This window comes from Cnephaeus nilssonii (assembly GCF_951640355.1).
Source record: "Cnephaeus nilssonii genome assembly, chromosome: 19".
Lineage (NCBI taxonomy): Eukaryota > Metazoa > Chordata > Mammalia > Chiroptera > Vespertilionidae > Cnephaeus > Cnephaeus nilssonii.
In genome coordinates this window covers 38,614,285-38,634,266 of record NC_137090.1, presented here as the reverse complement: position 1 = coordinate 38,634,266, position 19,982 = coordinate 38,614,285, and the positions used below count along the sequence as shown (strand labels likewise).

General features: G+C 46.0%; 1 protein-coding gene across 2 annotated transcripts in view; it reads left to right on the top strand.

Moving 5' to 3' along the window:
• Positions 1 to 19,972, top strand: part of RABEP1 (rabaptin, RAB GTPase binding effector protein 1) — a 106,643-nt gene extending 86,671 nt beyond the window's left edge. For both annotated transcript variants that reach the window (XM_079797067.1, XM_079797066.1), the window contains 7 exons: positions 617 to 715; positions 8,610 to 8,750; positions 11,193 to 11,382; positions 12,009 to 12,064; positions 14,344 to 14,442; positions 15,526 to 15,642; positions 17,375 to 19,972. In XM_079797067.1, the coding sequence (XP_079653193.1) occupies positions 617 to 715; positions 8,610 to 8,750; positions 11,193 to 11,382; positions 12,009 to 12,064; positions 14,344 to 14,442; positions 15,526 to 15,642; positions 17,375 to 17,476 (804 nt within the window). In that variant the 3' untranslated portion in view covers positions 17,477 to 19,972. The remainder of the gene's footprint in view (positions 1 to 616; positions 716 to 8,609; positions 8,751 to 11,192; positions 11,383 to 12,008; positions 12,065 to 14,343; positions 14,443 to 15,525; positions 15,643 to 17,374) is intronic.
• The last annotated feature ends 10 nt before the right edge of the window (positions 19,973 to 19,982 follow it).

Sequence of the window (19,982 nt, the reverse complement as noted above, 5' to 3'; positions counted from 1 at the left end):
GATCCTGGACTCCCAGACACTGCTCAGCTTCTCAGTGTCACATCTGTGTCTTTTGGATTTGGTACATTCTTCTAGAGAAGAGCTGTTCCAGATGCTGTACTCAACACTCTCAGGGTGCTCATTCTGGATCTGGGCTCCGTGATTTTTTTTTGTTTTATTTTCCAGTGCCTTCAAGAGTACATGTCTTCAATATTTTGGTCTCATTTTCCTAATTCTTGATAGAAAGGTGGCTTCACATTATCCAAATCACTACTACTGGAAGCAGAATTCGGACAGTATTTTAACTGTGTAAACAAATTTATTTTGATTTATTTTATAATTTTTAAGATTACTATTGATGACTAGGTCACATGGATTAATATCTGTGGCTAGAGGCCCATACGTTTGCTCATGTGTGGCAGCACGTGATCCTGGGGACTTAGGCACTGCTTTGTGATATCTGAAGGGCTGAGGCTTTGTACGCAGCAGATGCTCACATACCTGTTGATGGTGGGTTACGATGACTAATACATAATTCTGTACATTAAGTAAGCAGAGATGGATGGGTTTGTTTCAGAATAACCAGTTTTGTAACTGCTATTTTTGTATATGCTTTTTTTTTTTCTTTTGGTAAAAGATCTCAGCACTTGTCCTAAGAGCCCAAGCATCTGAGGTTTTACTTGAAGAGTTACAACAGGGGTTTTCCCAAGCAAAGAGGGATGTTCAGGAACAGATGGTAAGTTAACATTTAAATAAATGTTAAGTATGTTCAATGTAGTTCTTTTTGTTCTATCTTGAAATCATCTTTGATATGACTTTATCTCCCAGGCCAAAGTGTGGTTACTGTTATGTTCGCCAGGGCCTACAGAACATTAGTAATGGGCAAGGCTATGTAGACATTATTATGTAAAGACATTATTTCCTTTTAAGCCTACCTCCTGACCCCCCAATATTCTAATCTTTCATTGTTCTGATTTCAGAAACCTAAATCAAATAAACTGTGGGCCACTATTTAGTTTTCATTTCCAAGTACAAACTAAAATTTGAAATCTCTCAGAGCCCTAGCAGGTGCAGCTTATAAGCAGTCATGCTTTTCCTGGACAGCGAATTTACCTAAAAATAACTTCATTAATTGCCCACGAGTTACAATAAAGCATGCTGATAAATCCTGCTTGGCCCTAGGGAACTTTGAGAAGGCCATTCATTTTGAGATGGTTGGGTTAAGAGAGCTTCTTGAAGAAGAGCTGGCTGGAGTTCCCCAAATTTGGGCCTCCTCTGTCATCTGACTCCCATTTGTCTTATTCTTTCTTTTTTCTCAAAGTTGGGACCCTGCATCTGATGGCCCTTTGTAAATTATAGCATTGTTGGTTCTGCTGGGATGGTCCTACAGAGCTGCCTCTTGTCCAGCTCTTCCAGGGATGACCAAAACAACCTCAGGTTGCATGGCAGTGGTTTCTTTTCTTTCTTCCTTTTTTAAAAAATCTTTTTTATTATTATTGATTTTTAGAGAGAGAGGAAGGGAGAGGCATAGAGAGAGAAACATCACTGAGAGAGGAACATCATTGATTGGCTGCCTCCTGTATGCCCCCCTACTGGGGATGGAGCCTGCAACTGGGGCATGTCCCCTGACTGGGAATAAATTGTCAACCTCTTGGGTCGATGCTCAACTGCTGAACCACACTGGTTAGGAGGGTTTCTTTTTGGTTGGCATTGGGTCAGTGTCTGAATGACCTTTAAGCTAACCTCTAAATCCTAGCCCTGGTCTGTTTCATACTTGTAATTGTTTCTCAGTCTCTTTCTCTTTCATATTATATATGCACATACAGGGTGGGGCAAATAGATTAATAGTTGTTCATATGGAAAATAATACAGTAATTAATAATAATCCTATATAATAAAAGGCTAATATACAAATCAACATAACAGTAGAACAACCGGTCGCTATGATGTGCACTGACCACCAGGGAGCAGATGCTCAATGTAGGACTGCTCCCTGGTGGTCAGTGTGCTCCCACAGGGGGAGCGTCCCTCAGCCAGAAGCTGGGCTCACAGCTGGCGAGTGCAGTGGCCGTGGCGGGAGCCTCTCCTGCCTCCTCGGCAGCACTAAAGATGTCTGGCTGTGGGCCTAAGCTGTCAGTCGGACATCCCCCAAGGGCTCCTGGACTGTGAGAGGGCAGAGGCTGGGCTGAAGGACCTCCCCCACCCACTGAGTGCACAAATTTTGTGCACTGGGCCTCTAGTTCAAGAATAAATTATTTTGCATACTCACACCTATAAACCTACTTGTGTCTCATCCTGTTTTTTTTTCTTTTTCTTTTTCTTAAGAATATTGGCTCTGCCCTAGCCGGTTTGGCTCAGTGGATAGAGCATCGACCTGCGGACTGAAGGGTCCCAGGTTCGATTCTGGTCAAGGCATGTACCTTGGTTGCGGGCTTGATCCCCAATGGGGGATGTGCAGGAGGCAGCTGATGATGTTTCTCTCTTGTCAATGTTTCTAATTCTCTATCCCTCTCCCTTCCTCTCTGTAAAAAAAATCAATAAAATATATTTTTTTAAAAAAAAGAATATTGGCTCTGGAACATACTACCTTACTCTAAAGAGCTTTTTATTTTATTTTATTTTATTTTATTTTATTGATTTTTGGGAGAGAAGAAGTGAGAGACAAACATCTGTAGATTGCCTCCCATACACACCCTGATTGGGGATGGAATCTGCAACCTGGGTATGTGCCCTGACTGGGAATGGAACCCACAATCTTTTGGTGTATGGGACGATCGATGCTCCAACCAACTGAGCCACCTGACCAGGGCTGTATGTATTTTCTGAACAATTTGGAATTAAGCTGTAGGCATCATATACTCCTAAATATTTCACTATGTATTTCCTAAGAACAAAAATGTTCTATGTAACTATAATGTTGTTATAATAAGTGGACCCTTGCACAATGTGGGGGTTTGGGTCACTGACCCCAGCAGTTAAAAATCCATGTACTTGGGAGAAACCAAGATGGCGGCATAGGTTAAACACCTAACCTACAGCCTGGCACAACAATTTCAAAAACACAACTAAAAGTCAAAACGGACATCATCCAGAACCACAGGAAAGCTGGCTGACTGAAATGCCCACAATTAGAAGGAAAGAGAAAACCACAAGGAAAATCAGAGAAGCCGTAAAAGCTTGAGGTATGGAGACACGGGCGGAGACACGAGCCCGCGTGCGTGCGGGGAAGACGGAGCCGGAGAGGAAGGGGCGGCTGACGGCCTGGCTGGCGTTCTCTGGCGGGAAGGAGATAAAAGCGCCAGATTGTGCTGAACCCCAGCTCCGACTGCACTGAACCCCAGTTCCGGGCGAAACCCTGGGAAGCCGGGCTCATGCTGGGGGAGTCTGGGCTGTGGGGCGGAGACACAGAGGAGTTGCGCCAGAGCCGCACACGGGAATGTGCGCAGAGGAGTGACTGTTGCCTGTGCCGCTGGATTGCCCTAGCGGGAGGGAGACAAAAGCTCCTGACCGTGCTGAACCCCAGTTCCAACTGCACTGAACCCCAGTTCTGGGAGAGACCCGGGGAAGCCAGGCTCATGCTGGGGAAAGCTGGGCTGTGGGGCAGAGGTGCAGAGAGGCGGCGAAGAGCAGAGCACCGGAGGCGCGCACGGGATTGTGCGCGGAGGATGGGCTGTTGACTGTGCCGCTGAGTCGCCCTGGTGGGAAGGAGACAAAAGCGCCAGACTGCGGTGAGCCCCAGTTCCGACTACACGGAAACCCAGTTCCGGGCGAGAATCTGGGAATCCAGATTCATTGGGGGAGAGACTAGACTGTTTGGCAGCGCGCGAAACTCCAGGGCGCTTTTCTCTCAGAGGTGTTTGCTGGGAGTACAGAGGGACACAGGAACCTCATAGGGCGGGGCTGACGGGAAGCCAAGGCGGTAGGCTCCGCCCTGTAACTCCGCCCCATCCAAGCTGAACACAGAGGCTTTTACAATTTTGCAAGTCTAGTTGAATGGGGCTGTCTCCCGGCATAGACACAGCTGATCCTCACAGCCAATTGGACTGGAGGTCACATCCTCCCAGTGTACCAACAGCAATCAAGGCTTAACAACACCAAGACTTTGCACTCAGCCCACAAAGGGGGGTATCAAGAGCGACCACCTAGGGAGATTGGGGAAGCTGAGCGATAGGGAGGCAGCCAAAAGGGGAAGACACCGAAACAGGTCACAAATATAAGGGATGCTGTAATTCCTGCTGAGGGGCCTCAGGCAGTAGCTGACCTACACTCCATTGGAGACCCAGAAACGAGGGCATCTAGTGGTCGGTGTGAGATGACACCAGATTTCAACCACTCGCATAAGGGACACATTCAAGAGGCAGACGCAGTGAGCGCCAAAGCCTTGCTGCACCAAGACCCAGCACATAAACGTGTCTCCCGCACAGCAACTCTTCCTTTATAGACACAGAGGGTCCGCACAGTCAATTGGCCTGGAGGACAATTCCTCCCAGTGACACCAACAACAATCAAGACTTAACTATACAAACAAGGACCAAGATGGAGGCATAGGGCAGAAGCCTGATTGCTGCCTACCACAACAATTTTGAGACTACGACGGGAGAGCAGAGCAGACACCATCCAGAACCACCGGAGGGCTGACTGAGCAGATGCTCTACAACTAGAATAAAAGAGAGGGGTACGCGGGATGAAGCTGATGCCGGTGACCCAAAGACCACACTTTAAGAACTACGGCTCAGGCGACACAATGGCGGCCTGGAACGTGCTCGGCGCAGTTCCCCCAGCGGTCTCCGGCTGAGGGGAAGGCTCCACTCGCTGCCGAGCACGGACAGACGAGCCCCTGGGAGACATGGGGTGGGAGACTCCGCGCTTGCTGACCTCCGAGTCCTTCAAGAATCTCAACGCCCCGGAAGCGGTCAGGTGCGCACGCTCGGCGACCGGCCACCGCTGCAGACCCAAGGGCCGACGCAGCCACCCCGGACCAGCCCGCCGCCGCGCACCGGGCACACCGGAGCTTCGCCGAGCCTGCCGCCTAACGAGTTCTGCGGTGGCTGCCCTGGAACTCTGAGAAAATGGCCGAAGGAATTGCTGAGAGGGAATTGACCAACAGGAATTGGGATCAAGAAGACGAAATCCCACTGGGTCCGGATCCGGGTGAAGCCGCGCGCCCCTGGGTCCGGGTGAGGCTGGGAACTGGGTCAGGGTGAGGCTGGGTCCCGGGTCCGGGTGAGGCCACGCGCCCCTGGGTCCGGGCGAGGCCATGCGCCCCTGGGTCCAGGTGAAGCTGAATCCTAGGTCTGGGCGAGGCCGTGTGCCCCTGGATCCGGGTGAGGCCACGCGACCCTGGGTCTGGGAGAGGCCACGTGCCCCTGGGTCCGGGGGAAGCTAGATCCCGGGTCCGGGCGAGGCCATGTGCCCCTGGATCCGGGTGAGGCTGGGTCCAGGGCACGGGAGAAGACACGCGCCCCTGGGTCTGGGTGAGGCCATGCACCCCTGGGTCCAGGTAAAGCTGAATCCTGGGTCCGGGCGAGGCCGTGTGCCCCTGGATCCGGGTGAGGCTGGGTCCCGGGTCCGGGTGAGGCCGTGGGCCCCTGGATCCGGGTGAGCCTGGCCCCGGGTCCGGGCGAGGCCGTGGGCCCCTGGATCCGGGTGAGCCTGGGTCCCGGGTCCGGGTGAGGCCGTGGGCCCCTGGATCCGGGTGAGCCTGGGTCCCGGGTCCGAGTGAGGCCGTGGGCCCCTGGATCTGGGTGAGCCTGGGTCCCGGGTCCGAGTGAGGCCGTGGGCTCCTGGATCCGGGTGAGCCTGGGTCCCGGGTCCGGGTGAGGCCGTGGGCCCCTGGATCCGGGTGAGCCTGGGTCCCGGGTCCGGGTGAGGCCGTGGGCCCCTGGATCCGGGTGAACCTGGGTCCCGGGTCCGGGTGAGGCCGTGGGCCCCTGGATCCGGGTGAGCCTGGGTCCCGGGTCCGGGTGAGGCCGTGGGCCCCTGGATCCGGGTGAGCCTGGGTCCCGGGTCTGAGTGAGGCCGTGGGCCCCTGGATCCGGGTGAGGCCACGTGACCCTGGGTCTGGGAGAGGCCACGCGCCCCTGGGTCCGGGGGAAGCTAGATCCCGGGTCTGGGCGAGGCCGTGTGCCCCTGGATTCGGGTGAGGCTGGGTCCCAGGCCCGGGAGAGGCCACGCGCCCCTGGGTCTGGGTGAGGCCATGCGCCCCTGGGTCCAGGTGAAGCTGAATCCTGGGTCTGGGCGAGGCCGTGTGCCCCTGGATCCGGGTGAGGCTGGGTCCTGGGTCCGGGTGAGGCCGTGGGCCCCTGGATCCGGGTGAGGCTGGATCTCGGGCCCGGGAGAGACCACGCGCCCCTGGGTCCGGATGAGGCCATGTGCCCCTGGTTCCGGGTGAAGCTGAATCCTGGGTCTGGGCTAGGCCGTGTGCCCCTGGATCCGGGTGAGGCTGGGTCCCGGGTCCGGGTGAGTCCGTGGGCCCCTGGATCCGGGTGAAGCCGTGCCCCTGGGTCCGGCCGAGACCAAACCAGAGGGAGTCGGACCTGCATTACCACCATTTGTCCACCATCCAGAGCTGAGGGGTCAGTGCCAACATGTACTCATAAGGAACTGGTGTACATTGATATTGGGTCTCAAAAGAACTGTTGGTCCAGAAAGAAACTCACTACAGACTGATCCATTTGCCTGTCAGCATAACTATTATTGCTCGTCGCACATTCAATTCTTATAAGTATATCTCTAGTGACACATGATTTCGCTCATCTAGGGGAAATGATGAACAACATAGACTGATGAACAAGAACAGAACCAGAAACAAGGAGGCATCGATCGGTCTATCGGGCCTCAGAGGGAGGATAGGGGAGGGTGGGGGGAGGGGGGAGAGATCCACCAAAGGTCTTGTGTGCATGCATGTGAGCCTAACCAATGGTTAAGTTCAACAGGGGGTTGGGGCATCCATGGGGAGGGGTGTGGGATGGGAATGGGGGGATGAGGGCAAATATGTGACACCTTAATCAATAAAGAAATTTAAAAAAAAATCCATGTACTTAACTTCTGACTTCCCAAAATATAACTACTAATAACCTACTGTTGATTGGAAGCCTTACAAGTAATATCAGCAGTTGATTAACACATATTTTGTGTTGTATACATTATATACTATATTAAAATTTTAAAAAAAATTGATTTCAGAGAGGAAGGCAGAGGGAGAGAGAGACAGAAACATCAATGGTAGAGAATCATCGATTGGTTGTCTCCTGTATGGCCCCCACTGGGGATTGAGCCTGCAACTGTGGGCATGTGCCCTGACCAGGTGTCCAACCGTGACCTCCTGGTTCATAGGTCGAAGCTCAACCACTGAGCCACAAGGGCTGAACTGGATTTTTTCTTAAACTATAAAAATGTATAAATACTCAAAAGTTTCACTTTCATTCCTTATCTTTTTCATCCTGTTATCATCCACTCCCATATATGATCATTTAAATTTATCTTCGTTTTTTTCTCTTTACAAAAATTAGCAAATATGTACATATTCTTCTTTCCCTTCTTTCATAAGTTAAAGGTAGCGGGATGCTAATATATTGTTGTAAATGGGTTGAAAGTGAGCATAAAGCAAAACTGATTCTGTTTTATCTTTATAAGAGCCAGTAGAATTAACCAAAGTTTATGCATGACTCTGCCTGCTTGCCAGCAGCCAGTTTGTCCTTCAGGATGCAGTCAGTGGTCACCTCCTGAAATGTTCTCTAACCCTCTCCCCTAATTAGGTGCTCTTTTGTCCTTTTATCACTGCTGAGCCCATTCTGTCCTAGCACTTGTATTACGGTTGGTAATCTCTGATTTACTTACCTTTCCCTCCACTGCACTATGAGCTTCTCCAGGGCATCTGTCTTTTATTCCCCATGGGTATCAAAATGCCTAGCATAGAGGAGTAGCTGCTAAATAAATACTGGGTGAGTGAGTAATCTACATCCATGTATTTAAGTTAAATGACTTAGTACTAAAACAGCAGAAATTAAATACTGTTGTGGGATTTTATCTTATATAACTTTTATATTGATACAAATTCATATGAAGTACCTAAGATAGTTTTCTACATCATCAAGCAGGAATAGGAGCTTATCCCATTTTAAGAATGAGCTACTTAAGGCTCTTTTATTTCCGAAACATATCCTCTTGATGACGTCTAATATTGGGTGTTCTTGGGCCATTCACATTCTTGAGCTTGAATGTAGGTAAATGTAATGAAAAATGAAGATACTGCTTTTGGTTTCCCTCTACTTCCTGTTGAATGCATGCTGTCAGGAAAGAGGAGTCTTGTACTGTATGCTCTATTTGATACAAGTCTTAATTGTATCAGACACTTCCATCTAGCTAGAGATACTGTTCTTCTGGAGTCCAGGATACGGGGGAAGAGAGTCACAACTTTTAGGCTGTTGGTAGAAGCAGTGGAGAATGAGCTCAAATAACTTGATCATTGCCTGTCCCCTTCAATATATGTAAAGGCTGCAAGTCAGTCTATGAGGTTTATGCACCCTGTATCCTCAGCCCCATTTGGTTTGGCCTTGTGTCTCCGGTGCAGCTATCAGCAGATAGGATTTAATCTTTCTGGCTGTGATTAGTATCTGTTTCTATTTCAGGCAGTGCTGATGCAGTCACGGGAACAGGTTTCAGAAGAGTTGGTGAGGTTACAAAAAGACAATGACAGTCTTCAGGGAAAGCATAGCTTGCATTTGTCATTACAGCAAGCAGAAGACTTCATTTTACCAGACACTATAGAGGTAACTTAATTTCCACCTACTCAAAAATGTAAATAAGCACATTTTCTGAAATGGCTATAAATTCTTCTTTTTTAAAAAGAGGCTTTATTGAGATATAATTGACATACCAAATACTTCATCCATTTAAAGTGTATAATTCAGTGGTTTTTAGTATATTCTCAGATATGTAGCCATCACCACAATCAATTTAGAACATTTTCGTCACCTCAAAAAGAAACTCCTTACCATTTATTCCTTCACCCCACAGCCTTAAGCAACTACTAATCTACTTACTATCTATAGATGGCCCTGTTCTGGATCGTCACATGAATGGAATCATAGTTTTTTAAAATCCTCACCTAAGGATATGTCTTTGTTTAAATTGATTTTAGAGAAAGGGAGGAAGGAAGGGAGAGAAACGTTGATCGGTTGCCTTCTGTACCCATCCCTACTGGGGATTGAACCCTCACCCTGGGTATGTGCCCTGACTGGGAAACCCATCACCTTTCGGTGTACTGGATGATGCTCCAGCCAACTGAGCCACACCAGCCAGGGCTGGAGTAATACAGTTTGTAGTCTGTTGTGACTGGCTTCTCTCACATAGCATACTATTTTCAAGGCTCATCCATGTCATAGCATGTATCAGTTCTTCATTCCTTTACCTATTTGTCTATTGATGGACATTTGGGTTGTTTAATGTTGCTATAAACATTCACCTAAGGGTTTTCATGTAGACATGTGTTTCATTTCTCTTGGGTATAAACCTAGCAGTGGGATTGCTTGGTGGTTAATTATTTGAGGATTGTTTGCTCCACATCCTCACCATTTGTTTCACTTAAAAAATTTTTTATTTTATTTTATTGATTTCACGAGGAAGGGGGAGGGAGAGAGAAACATCAGTAATGAGAGAATCATTGATCAGCTGCACACCCCCTACTGGAGATTGATCCCACAACCCAGTCCTGTGTCCTGTGTCCTGTGTCCTGACCAGGAATCGAGCTGGGACCTCCTGGTTCATAGGTCAATGCTCAACCACTGAGCCATACCGGCTGGGCTTGTTTCACTTTTTGATATAACCATCCTAGTGGGTGTGAATTCTCCCATTCTATGGATTGTCTTTTTCACTTTCTTGATGGTATCCTTTGTAGCACAAAAGTTTTAAATTTTGAGATAGTTCCAATTTACTTATTTTTTTCCTTCTGTTGCTCATGTTATCAGTGTCATATCTAAGAATTTTTTGCCAAATCAAAGGTCTGAAAGTTATTCTTGCAGAACCAGATTGAGAATGCACCAGAAATGAAATGTTTTTTTTTTTTAATATATATATTGTATTGATTCTTTACAGAGAGGAAGGGAGAGGGATAGAGATCTAGAAACATCGATGAGAGAGAAACATCGATCAGCTGCCTCCTGCACACCCCCCACTGGGGATGTGCCTGCAACCAAGATACATGCCCTTGACCGGAATAGAACCTGGGACCTTTCAGTCCGCAGGCTGACGCTCTATCCACTGAGCCAAACCGGTTTCGGCCCAGAAATGAAATGTTTGAAGGGGTCACCTGCCTGCTTTCACTATCAGCAGATCACTTAACACCTGTTACATTTTCCCTCTTGGCAGGAAAGATTCCTCTCTTCCATGGTCTCTAGAGAACTTTTTATTCTTAATTAAAAAAAAAAAGTAAATCCAAGAAGCCGTGAAGGATGTAACCAGTCTAACCTTTAAGCCTTGATTTTTAGACTAGCTTCAGCAATAAATCTTACGAAATACTTAACATTTTTTTACCTTTTTCCCCGCTGTTCTTTAATGTATATCTAAGAATCCCAGTTTTTGCTTTACAGTTGCTTTAGGATATCATTGGGAGGATTTTAAAGAAGACAGTTAAAATTTAGGGAAAAAATGAGATTTAAGCTGAATTTATTATAGCAAATGGGGATCACCTTAAAAAGCCATCCTTTGCCATATTTGCCTCTGGGCTAACATAGTACTTTCTTTGCTTGTGGTAGATGTTCAACAAGTTGTTGAATGAATAAGTAAATAAATTTTATCTTCATAGAATTCACATTTGCTTCTGAGTTTATCTTTTGGTCCTTATACCCTAACTCTTCTTAAATTTAAGCAAGGGCTAGTAGATGCTCCTAAACTATTCACGGTGAACCCCACATTGTAAGTCAGTTAACATTTTTATTTTTCTGCGTATGAAACAGTTTTGAGGGGAAAATATGTAGTTCACAGTGCACATTTTTTTTTTTGGCTGGAAATGTCTTATTTCTATAACATTCTGAATGTTAACATGACATGCACGGTACCTACCCCTTGAAGCCCCAAGTGGGGTGGAGTTGGAAATCTTTAATGTTTGAACCATTTGAAACAACACCTGAAATTCTGGTTGTAGAAAATCTTTGGCTTCTTTTGTTTATTTTCTTTCCTTACAAACCCAATAACAATTTGTTTCTTTAATCCAGGAACTCCGGGAATTGGTATTAAAATACCGTGAGAACATCATTAATGTGCGGACAGCAGCAGACCACATGGAAGAAAAGCTGAAGGCTGAAATTCTTTTCCTAAAAGAGCAGATTCAAGCGGAACAGTGTTTAAAAGAGAACCTTGAAGAAACTCTGCAATTAGAAATAGAAAACTGCAAGGAAGAAATAGGTGAAGATAAAAGTGATATAGTTTAGAATTGGAGGCATTAAGTAAAACTTTTTTTCTGATTATAAGTAATACATGGCTACAGAATGTGGAAACAGAAAAGTATAGAAAAGAGTTAAGAACTCAGTCCATTTTCCCAGATGTTCTGATATATCCAGTAACGAGGAGTAAAACAAAAAACAAAAAACACCCAAAACTCACTGTCTTTTTAGGTGCTCTAGAGGCCTCTTTGGCAGTTACTAGGAGATGGGAAAGTCAGTACTTGAACCTAGACCACTGGGGAGGGTGACTAGATGGGTGGCATTTCCTTGCAGAACTTTGATGGATTAACAGATTCCTGCAGGGAATATCTCCACACACCCCAGTGTTAGGTGTGGATATCTGATGTAGAGGGAATTTATGATACAGTATTCATTCACATGGACTCTGCTTTTACCTGAGCTTGGTTATAATGCTGATTGGAGTAATTTTGAGAAAAGGGTGTTGGTTTTCTCCCCTGTTGTGTATATATTTGACTTCTTCTATTATATGAGATTGAAATTATGGTAGAAAAAAGGAGGGTTGTAAGAAAATTTAAATCCACAATAATCAATAAATGATAATACTTCTCCCTCTTTTTTTCCTTCTAGCTTCCATTTCTAGCTTAAAAGCTGAATTAGAAAGAATAAAAATAGAAAAAGGACAGGTGAGTTTCAAATTATTTCCACCAGCAACCAGTAGTTATGTATTGAATTCTTTTGTGCTAGACCCAAGGAATAAAATATAGTTATGACATGTCCCTTGTGTCTAGTGGGAGAAATACAGTGGGAAAGGGTGTGATGATAATCGAGACCACTTATTGAGGAGTCTGCTCTGTGCCAGGCCACATGTCGACTGGAGGGGACAGAGGGGACAGATATGATTGCAGCCTGGAGTTTCCATGGTAGTGGGAAGACAAGGCATGGTATTGATATGTACTTGAAGCTACAGTAGAAATATGTACAGAATTTTTTATAAATAGGAGATGATGGTTTCCAGCTGGCTCAGAGTCCTCTTCTCTTGGACAGCATGACCCTACTCAACACTGGCCTCCTTGTTTGTTGACTCAGTGACCTTTGTCTCCACCTGCCCCTTCCTTCCCAGTCTTGGCTGCACCAAGCCCATCTCTGGTATCTCACTCCAGCCCCATGTTGCCTCATCCTCGTTTACCATCCTCCCAGTTCTTACACCCATGGGTCCAGCTGTCTGAGAACCTCATTCAGACCTTCAATTCCCTGCACTTTTCCTTTGGTTTTAGCGACTTCCTCATCTGAGCAGCATCTGTATGGCTTCCTTCATTTAGTCTCCCAGCAGCATCTGCAGGTCCCCTGACTTCTCATCTGTCTGCCACCCTCACTCGGTACTGCCTTGCTCTGGGTTAATCCTGCTGTGCACCTCCTACACCTCTGTCCCACGCTGCTCATGCCACTGGAGTGAAGAACACACTGCTCATGTCGTCAGTTGGGCTCCGAGTGCTACTCAGTCAGCCTTTCATTTGCCCTTAGCAGATGTCTCCCTTCCCCCCTCCCAGTAGGTGTCAGACAGTCACACTCACTTCACCTCCTCACTCGGCACGTGATGGCCATGTACCCATCATCGTAGGGCCACCTTCAGCTTCCTGGCCTCTCAATTACTTCTCTTACTTTTCTTCCCAGCCTTCTCTGTCCTGTTTCTCCAGAGAAAATGATCCGTTTCCGCCCAGCGAGGTGGCTCAGTTGGTTGGAGCATCATCCATACACCAAAGAGGTCTTGGGTTTGATTCCCTGTCAGGGAACATACCTCGATTGCAGGTTCAATTCCCATTTGGGGCATGTATGGAAGACAATTGATCGATGTTTCATTCTCACATCGATGTTTCTCACTTTTTCTCCTTCCTCTCTCTCTAAAATCAATGAAAATATCCTCAGGTGAGAATTTTTTAAAAAAAGAAAGAAAATGAGACTTGTTTCTGACCAGACTTCCTCTCAGTTTTCTGCTCAGTCATGGGCCTTGAACTTCTACCTTGTTACTGGTCTTTTCCCTTACACAGATGTTTCCTGTTAAGAGAAGAAAGGTTTCTCTTTGGATTACACTTCTCTCTCAAGTTACCAATCTTTCTTCTTCCTTTTAGAGGCAAGGTTCTTGACCTCCACTGCCTGACCTCCCGGTCACTGCTCATGCATTGAGGTCTGGCTTCTGCCTACACTGTACGGTCGAGGTTGCACTGGCAGAAATCCTCAGCCCTCTAGTCACGTGCCATCCTTTCCACTCTGCTGCTGTTTGGGTTCAGACTTCAATTCTCCCCTGGGTTATATAACAGCCTCCCAAATTTATCCCATTCCAGTTCATCTTTATAATACACCAAGGTGGTCTTTACATTATAAACTATGTCCCAGTCTGGTTAAAAGCCCCCCAATGGTTCCCTTTACCTCCAGGACCAAGTCCTCTTCCTTAGCCTCCCTCCTGCCTCTCCAGCCTCAGCCTCTGCACTCAGTAGCTCAGCAAATAGTCACCACAGTTCCTGAACTTGGTTTTCACTCATGTCATCCATCCCCTCTCTTTGGAGTCTCTCTCCACCTTCACCCTTTTCCTTCCCCTGTAAAATTTTTCATCTTTTAAGGATCAAATGTCATCTCTTCAAGGAAGCCCTTCTCAACTTTTCTGGCAGAATTAAATGCTTCTTCCTCCATGTTCACTTGTCAGAATTCTTATTTCATTCTCTTCTGATTTCTCCATCTCCAAGCCTTAGAACATAGTAGGTGCTTAGTAAATGTAAGAAATGTGTCTTGAAGAATAAATAGAAGATTCACAGAGACCAAAGGGTGAGAAGAGCATTACAAGCAAAGCCAACATCCAAGGCCCAGGAGACCTGAGAACTTGGGCATCGCACTCCAGGTGCAGCTCCTCTGGGCAGTGTGCTGAGTAGGGAGTTTCAATGAACCAGCTTTTTCCTTCTTTCTTTCACAGTTGGAGTCCACATTAAGAGAGAAGTCTCAACAGCTTGAGAGCCTTCAGGAAATGAAAATCACTTTGGAAGAACAGTTAAAGAAAGAGACTACTGCTAAGGTGATGTTTTTGTTGGTAGTTGGATAAAAAAGCAGGGCTAAGAATGCAGGATCACATCTTGCCTATTTAAAAAAAAATTGCTGCTTGGAATAGTGCTACCCTTTGAAAGTTGTCAAGACCCTGCTTGCAGAAAGAAAATGAAGTGAATTTATCTCATTCGAGTTGTGTCAGATCTGACGCCCGCTCTGACTTTTAGGTGTTGGGCTGAAAGGGCCATGAAGCAAACGGCTCTGCCATAGCTAGACACACTGCTTCAAAAGGGTCATCCATTTGACTCATCAAATACTGCATTGAACCATATTTGCTGCCTAACTTTTGATTATTCCAGTTAGAATAAAAGTGCATGAGGCTAATTGTGGGGGAGGTTTCCTAGAAACAGTGTCTGTGTGGTCACCTTTAAGGGTAAAAACACTGTGGAATGGTATCTGATAGTTCTTTTCTGTAGAAATGCTGCCACATGGTCTGCTGAAGGGGAGGTAGCTGGGGCTGCCTGGTGTATGTTCACTGACAATTTTCATATGCTTGACTGTTGTGGTTAGAGAAAGTCCCCCAAGTTTCTGTCCCTATTGCTGTAGTAGCTCTGATCTTAGCAGCTGCTATATATATAATTTAAAAAAAAATTGATTTCAGAGAGGGAGAGGGGAGAGATTGAAACATCAATGATGAGAGAGAAGCATTGATCAGCTGCCTCCTGCACGCCCCCTACTGGGGATTGAGCCCACAACCAGGGCATGTGCCCTTGACTGGAATCGAACCCAGTACCTGCCAAACCAGCTAGGGTTTAGCAGCTGCTGCTTGATGATTAGCCACTGTCACCAGGCTGCTGGGGGTGAGGGGAGTCGTGTGTGTGTGTGTATGTGTGTGTGTGTGTGTGTGTGTGTGTGTGTGTGTGTGTGTGCGCGCGCGCGCGCAGCACTTGAATCCATTTTGATTCATTTTAGGGACCTCGAGCAAGTAGCTTAGGCAACTAGGTACCCACCTTTCTTCTCTAGTAGTAGGAGACTACAGGTTCCTAGATCTCTTAAGTGGTTCTGACCTATGGCTCTTTGGCATTAATCTTCCTTCAAAACTTGTATTTTTTAGGTTACCATTGAACAACTAATGTTTGAAGAGAAGAACAAAGCTCAGAGGTTGCAGACAGAACTAGATGTCAGTGAACAAGTCCAGAGGGATTTTGTAAAGCTTTCTCAGACCCTTCAGGTGAGGCATTTGGGGAACCCTTAGAGCACCAAGGCACTTTAGGGGCTCCTGGTACCCAGGAGAACTCACCGCCCCTTGACTCGACCATTGACAATAGCTAACCCAGCCCAAACACCTGCCTGGTCATTCAAGCCAAAACCCAGGTGTGTACCTCAGACTTGTGCCCCTTTCCCTCTCTATCCTGTTGGTCCTTAAGAGTAAAGTGCAAAGTTCTTGGAATACCATGTAAGACCCTTCCCAACAAGGCCTATCCCTACAGTTTTTCACCTCTTTGCCTTATACAGTAGGTTCTTGGGTTACTTCGGAGATCCGTTCCTACGGTGCGACATAATGCGATTTTTGCCGTATGTCGGAACCCACCTACATAAGCACCTACGTCACTCACATGGAGCACATACACAGCAATAATGAAGTGAAACAGTAAAAAAAATTTAAAGAAATATTAACAATTCCTGACCTTTACTTGTGGTAAATAACAAAAAACATAAAATAGCCCTAACCAGTTTGGCTCAGTGGATAGAGCGTCAGCCTACGGACTGAAAGGTCCCAGGTTCGATTCCGGTCAAGGGCATGTACCTTGGTTGTGGGCACATCCCCAGTAGGAGGTGTGCAGGAGGCAGCTGATCAATGTTTCTCTCTCATTGATGTTTCTAACTCTATCCCTCTCCCTTCCTTTCTGTAAAAAAAATCAATAAAATATATTTTTTAAAAAAACACATAAAACACATATGCACATACGTCAAAATGACAGAACTTTTTTTTTTTAAATAAATAAATGGGAGATGACGATGAAACGATGTACGTCAAGTCCGACGTAACCCGAGGACTGTCTGTATTTTATACTAGAGGCGCGGTGCATGGATTCGTGCATCCGTGGGGTCCCTTGGCCTGGTCTGCGGGGATCAGTGGAACTCCATGCCACTGCAGCCCAGCCTTACCTGCCAGCTCGTCAGGCTCCAGTCCACTGTCTACATCCATCCTGCACAGCACGAAGCAGTGCGAGAAGTGGCAGGTGGCAGGGGAGAAGCCTGATCCCAGGCTGGGTGCTGCACCACTCCCGCTCATCCCAGCCCCGCTGAGCCCGCTGCTGCGGCCCCCACACGGGCCCGAGGCGGGAGTGTCCATGGGAGAGGCTCACGCCACCACAGCTGCGCTCGCCAGCTGTGAGCCTGGCATTTGGTGCCCCTTTGTCAGCTGAGTGGCACTCCCATTGTGGGAGAGTACTGACCACCAAGGGGCAGCTCCTGCATTGAGTGTCTGCTCCCTGGTGGTCAGTGTGCATCATAGCTACTGACTGGTCGTCCAGTTGCTTAGGCTTTTATATATATAGATTCTACGTTCCAATCTACCTGTGGTTCCTTACCCACCGTACAGTAATCACTCTGGTAAGCATCATCTCATCAGCCCCTGACTCCTTAGGCCCAGCTTAGCTTTGTCCTCCCCATAGACCCTACAGAGCTAGGTCCTCACACTGGGCCAAAGTGGTCCACCACCACCTCCATGCTGCCTTGACACCCAGTGAGCGCCTACAGTGACGTTTAGTATATTGTGCTGAAATTCTCTATATAGGTCGCCCCGCCCCAACACCAACACATCCATGGTCCCAGCACCTTACACTGGGTCTACTCCACAGCAGCTTTTGGGAATTGCTCCATGTCCTCTAAACCAATTAAAGTAAACTTCCGAAAATCTAGGCAGGAACCATGTGCACTTACCCTGTATGTCTCTCCAGGTGCAGTTAGAGCGGATCCGGCAAGCAGACTCCTTGGAGAGAGTCCGGGCAATTCTGAATGATACCAAACTGACAGACATTAACCAGCTTCCTGAGACATGACACCTTCAGAGCAGGACTCTCACCTGCACTTTGGGTTTTTAACTCATCTTTAGAGCAACATTAATTACTTACTCTTAACTAAAGAAGTCACTAAAAAGGAAGACTGGGGAAATGTGTTTCTAGTGGGAGAAGACTGTGCAGCACAGAACAGCAAACAGCCAGGCTAATTTGCAGCAAAAAGACCTTTCAAATGGGAACACTAGTGAGACCCCAGGCTTGACTCCAGCATATGTGGATCAGGTTCGGTGATGGAGAAAGTGCTGTTTCCTTGCCTATTTATCCAACATTTCCCTAAAGCACCATCCAGTAGTGTTTGGAATTACATTTCCTGTTCATAGATCTTGGAAGAGATAATTTTTTGTTGTATAGAGTACATCAGTAACAGTATTCAGCTAGCAAGACACGTGTAGTATGCTGTATGAATATTTTATATTAAAATATGAAGTTTGAGAGCAGGCCATTGGCTAGTGACTGCATTTCCTAGCTCAGTGCTTTTTAAAAAAACTATTCTTTCATTGGAGGATCTTAAATGCTACTGAAACTTGCCGGAGAATCAGAAGATGTGGCAAACAAAACCAAGAACTGAATTATGAGAATTTGAAAACTTAGCTGGGGCTATACGTATTGGAAATTGGGTTAAAGGAAAAGCACAAGAAACTGTTTGAAAGCACTTTTTTTGCTACTTGGATAAGTTTTGTGGGCCCACAGATACCAGGGTCAAACTGAACTGGTACCACCTGCTCTTGAAAACCTTTAGTTATTGGATCAGTGGGAAAAGATATTAACTAAACAAGCTCTGTGTGACAACATCTAGTATAAACTTATAAATCTGCTGCTTGCTTTTAACTCGAATCAATGGGCCGAAGTACTGTTTGTTTCAGGAGTGTCAAATACAAAATGGTGATAACTATGTTTGACAGGTACCAATTTTGTATTTTTCTTTTATAATTTAGACCTGGAGGGTGGTAATGCTTATGAAGTTGGGAAAACCCCAGTCAGTCCATTCATCAGTTTGGAAATCTGCTTTGTCATTCCTGTGAGGTTAGCTTTTCTTTGTGAAGAAAGCTTCAGTGAACAGGCTGCCTTGGCCGTATGGTGTTGCAGAAAGCACAGAGAGCGGTTCCTGTTGGCTACTGACCTCCTCAGGACTGTTAGCCAGTGGGGGCCTTACATGGTTCCATTCATGATAGAGATGGTTCAAAGGTAAAATTGTTTTCAAATCATTTTTGTGATTGGTGTCACATAACAGCAAGGTACTTGAAGGAACTAAAGTGAATTGTCATTGTTATAAATGAAGCTATTGTGGACTAGCCCGAAAGATCTTTACTTCTGTCTTCCATGGGACAAGATAAAGACTACATACCTCATTCCTTGGGTTATTGTTGTAGTCTTGCATTCATGATTATGAATTTAAAAGTAAATAATTATGGAAATAGTGCTACAGGCTTGCCATGCATGAAACATTATTTTAATTGGTTTACAGTCCCTTTTGTATAAAGTACTACTTGGTTTAGATAAAGGAAACATTTATCCTCATTGAGTTACAGGGAATTTAATTCTGAAATACAATCTGTTTAAATGATATAAGTGTAAGACTGGTTCCTTGGATAAGCCCTGAGCTCATTTGTTTCAGAATATTAAAATTGGCACTATAATTCAGGATGGATGGGTAACTTATAATCTTCCTGAACTAAACTATAGCTCCCAGGGAACTGCTCTGCTGAGACAACTTGCAGACGTTTTTCTCAGTAAGATGGTACTGGGCTAATAAAATCATGGTTAGGGAACCACTGGTGGTCTCTACTTTGGCAGATGCAGACTGTTGGAACCCACTTTGCTAAATATCCTAGAAAAACCCAAACTGTTACTCTAGGTTTTGTTAATTTGTTTCTGGTATGAAGCCAACATTGTGCCACTATCCTGGTAAGAAACACTTTAATCTGGGTTTTCTGTATAAATGGGAAACCGATTTGGAAGGCAGGATTTAGCCTGTCTGGACAAAAGAAAAGATCAGTTGGGTTTTACAAGTGTTCCTGTGCTTGTGTTCAGTCTGTACACACATTTTTTCACGCATGTCTAACATGATTTACCTCCTACCTGTTACCTGCCTTATGTGGCTCTCAATTGGCAGTCACTCGGCCATTTCTAGGCAGGTGCAGTGTTACCTTTCAGAACTAATATGGGCAGGTATAAAAAGATTACCCACGGCTAACTGAACAAAATCATATACTGCATACAAAGTAATTTGTTTCTTTTTCCCTTTGAGGGCCTACATTTGTACCTTGTACTCACTCGTAACTCCTATCAGGACACAGTACACAGCCAAACTGAGCTCTCAGAGGTGATACTGCCTGTCGAAGTGAGCCAGCAGTGGCCTTGCAGCTGTGGATCCTGGGCTCGGCTCTAAGCAGATTTCAGTTGTAACCGTTTGTTAACTGTACTGAAGGTGTGTCCTTAAGAAGAAAGTGTTCAAATTAAAAAAGCTGCTGCCTAGTATACTGTGTGG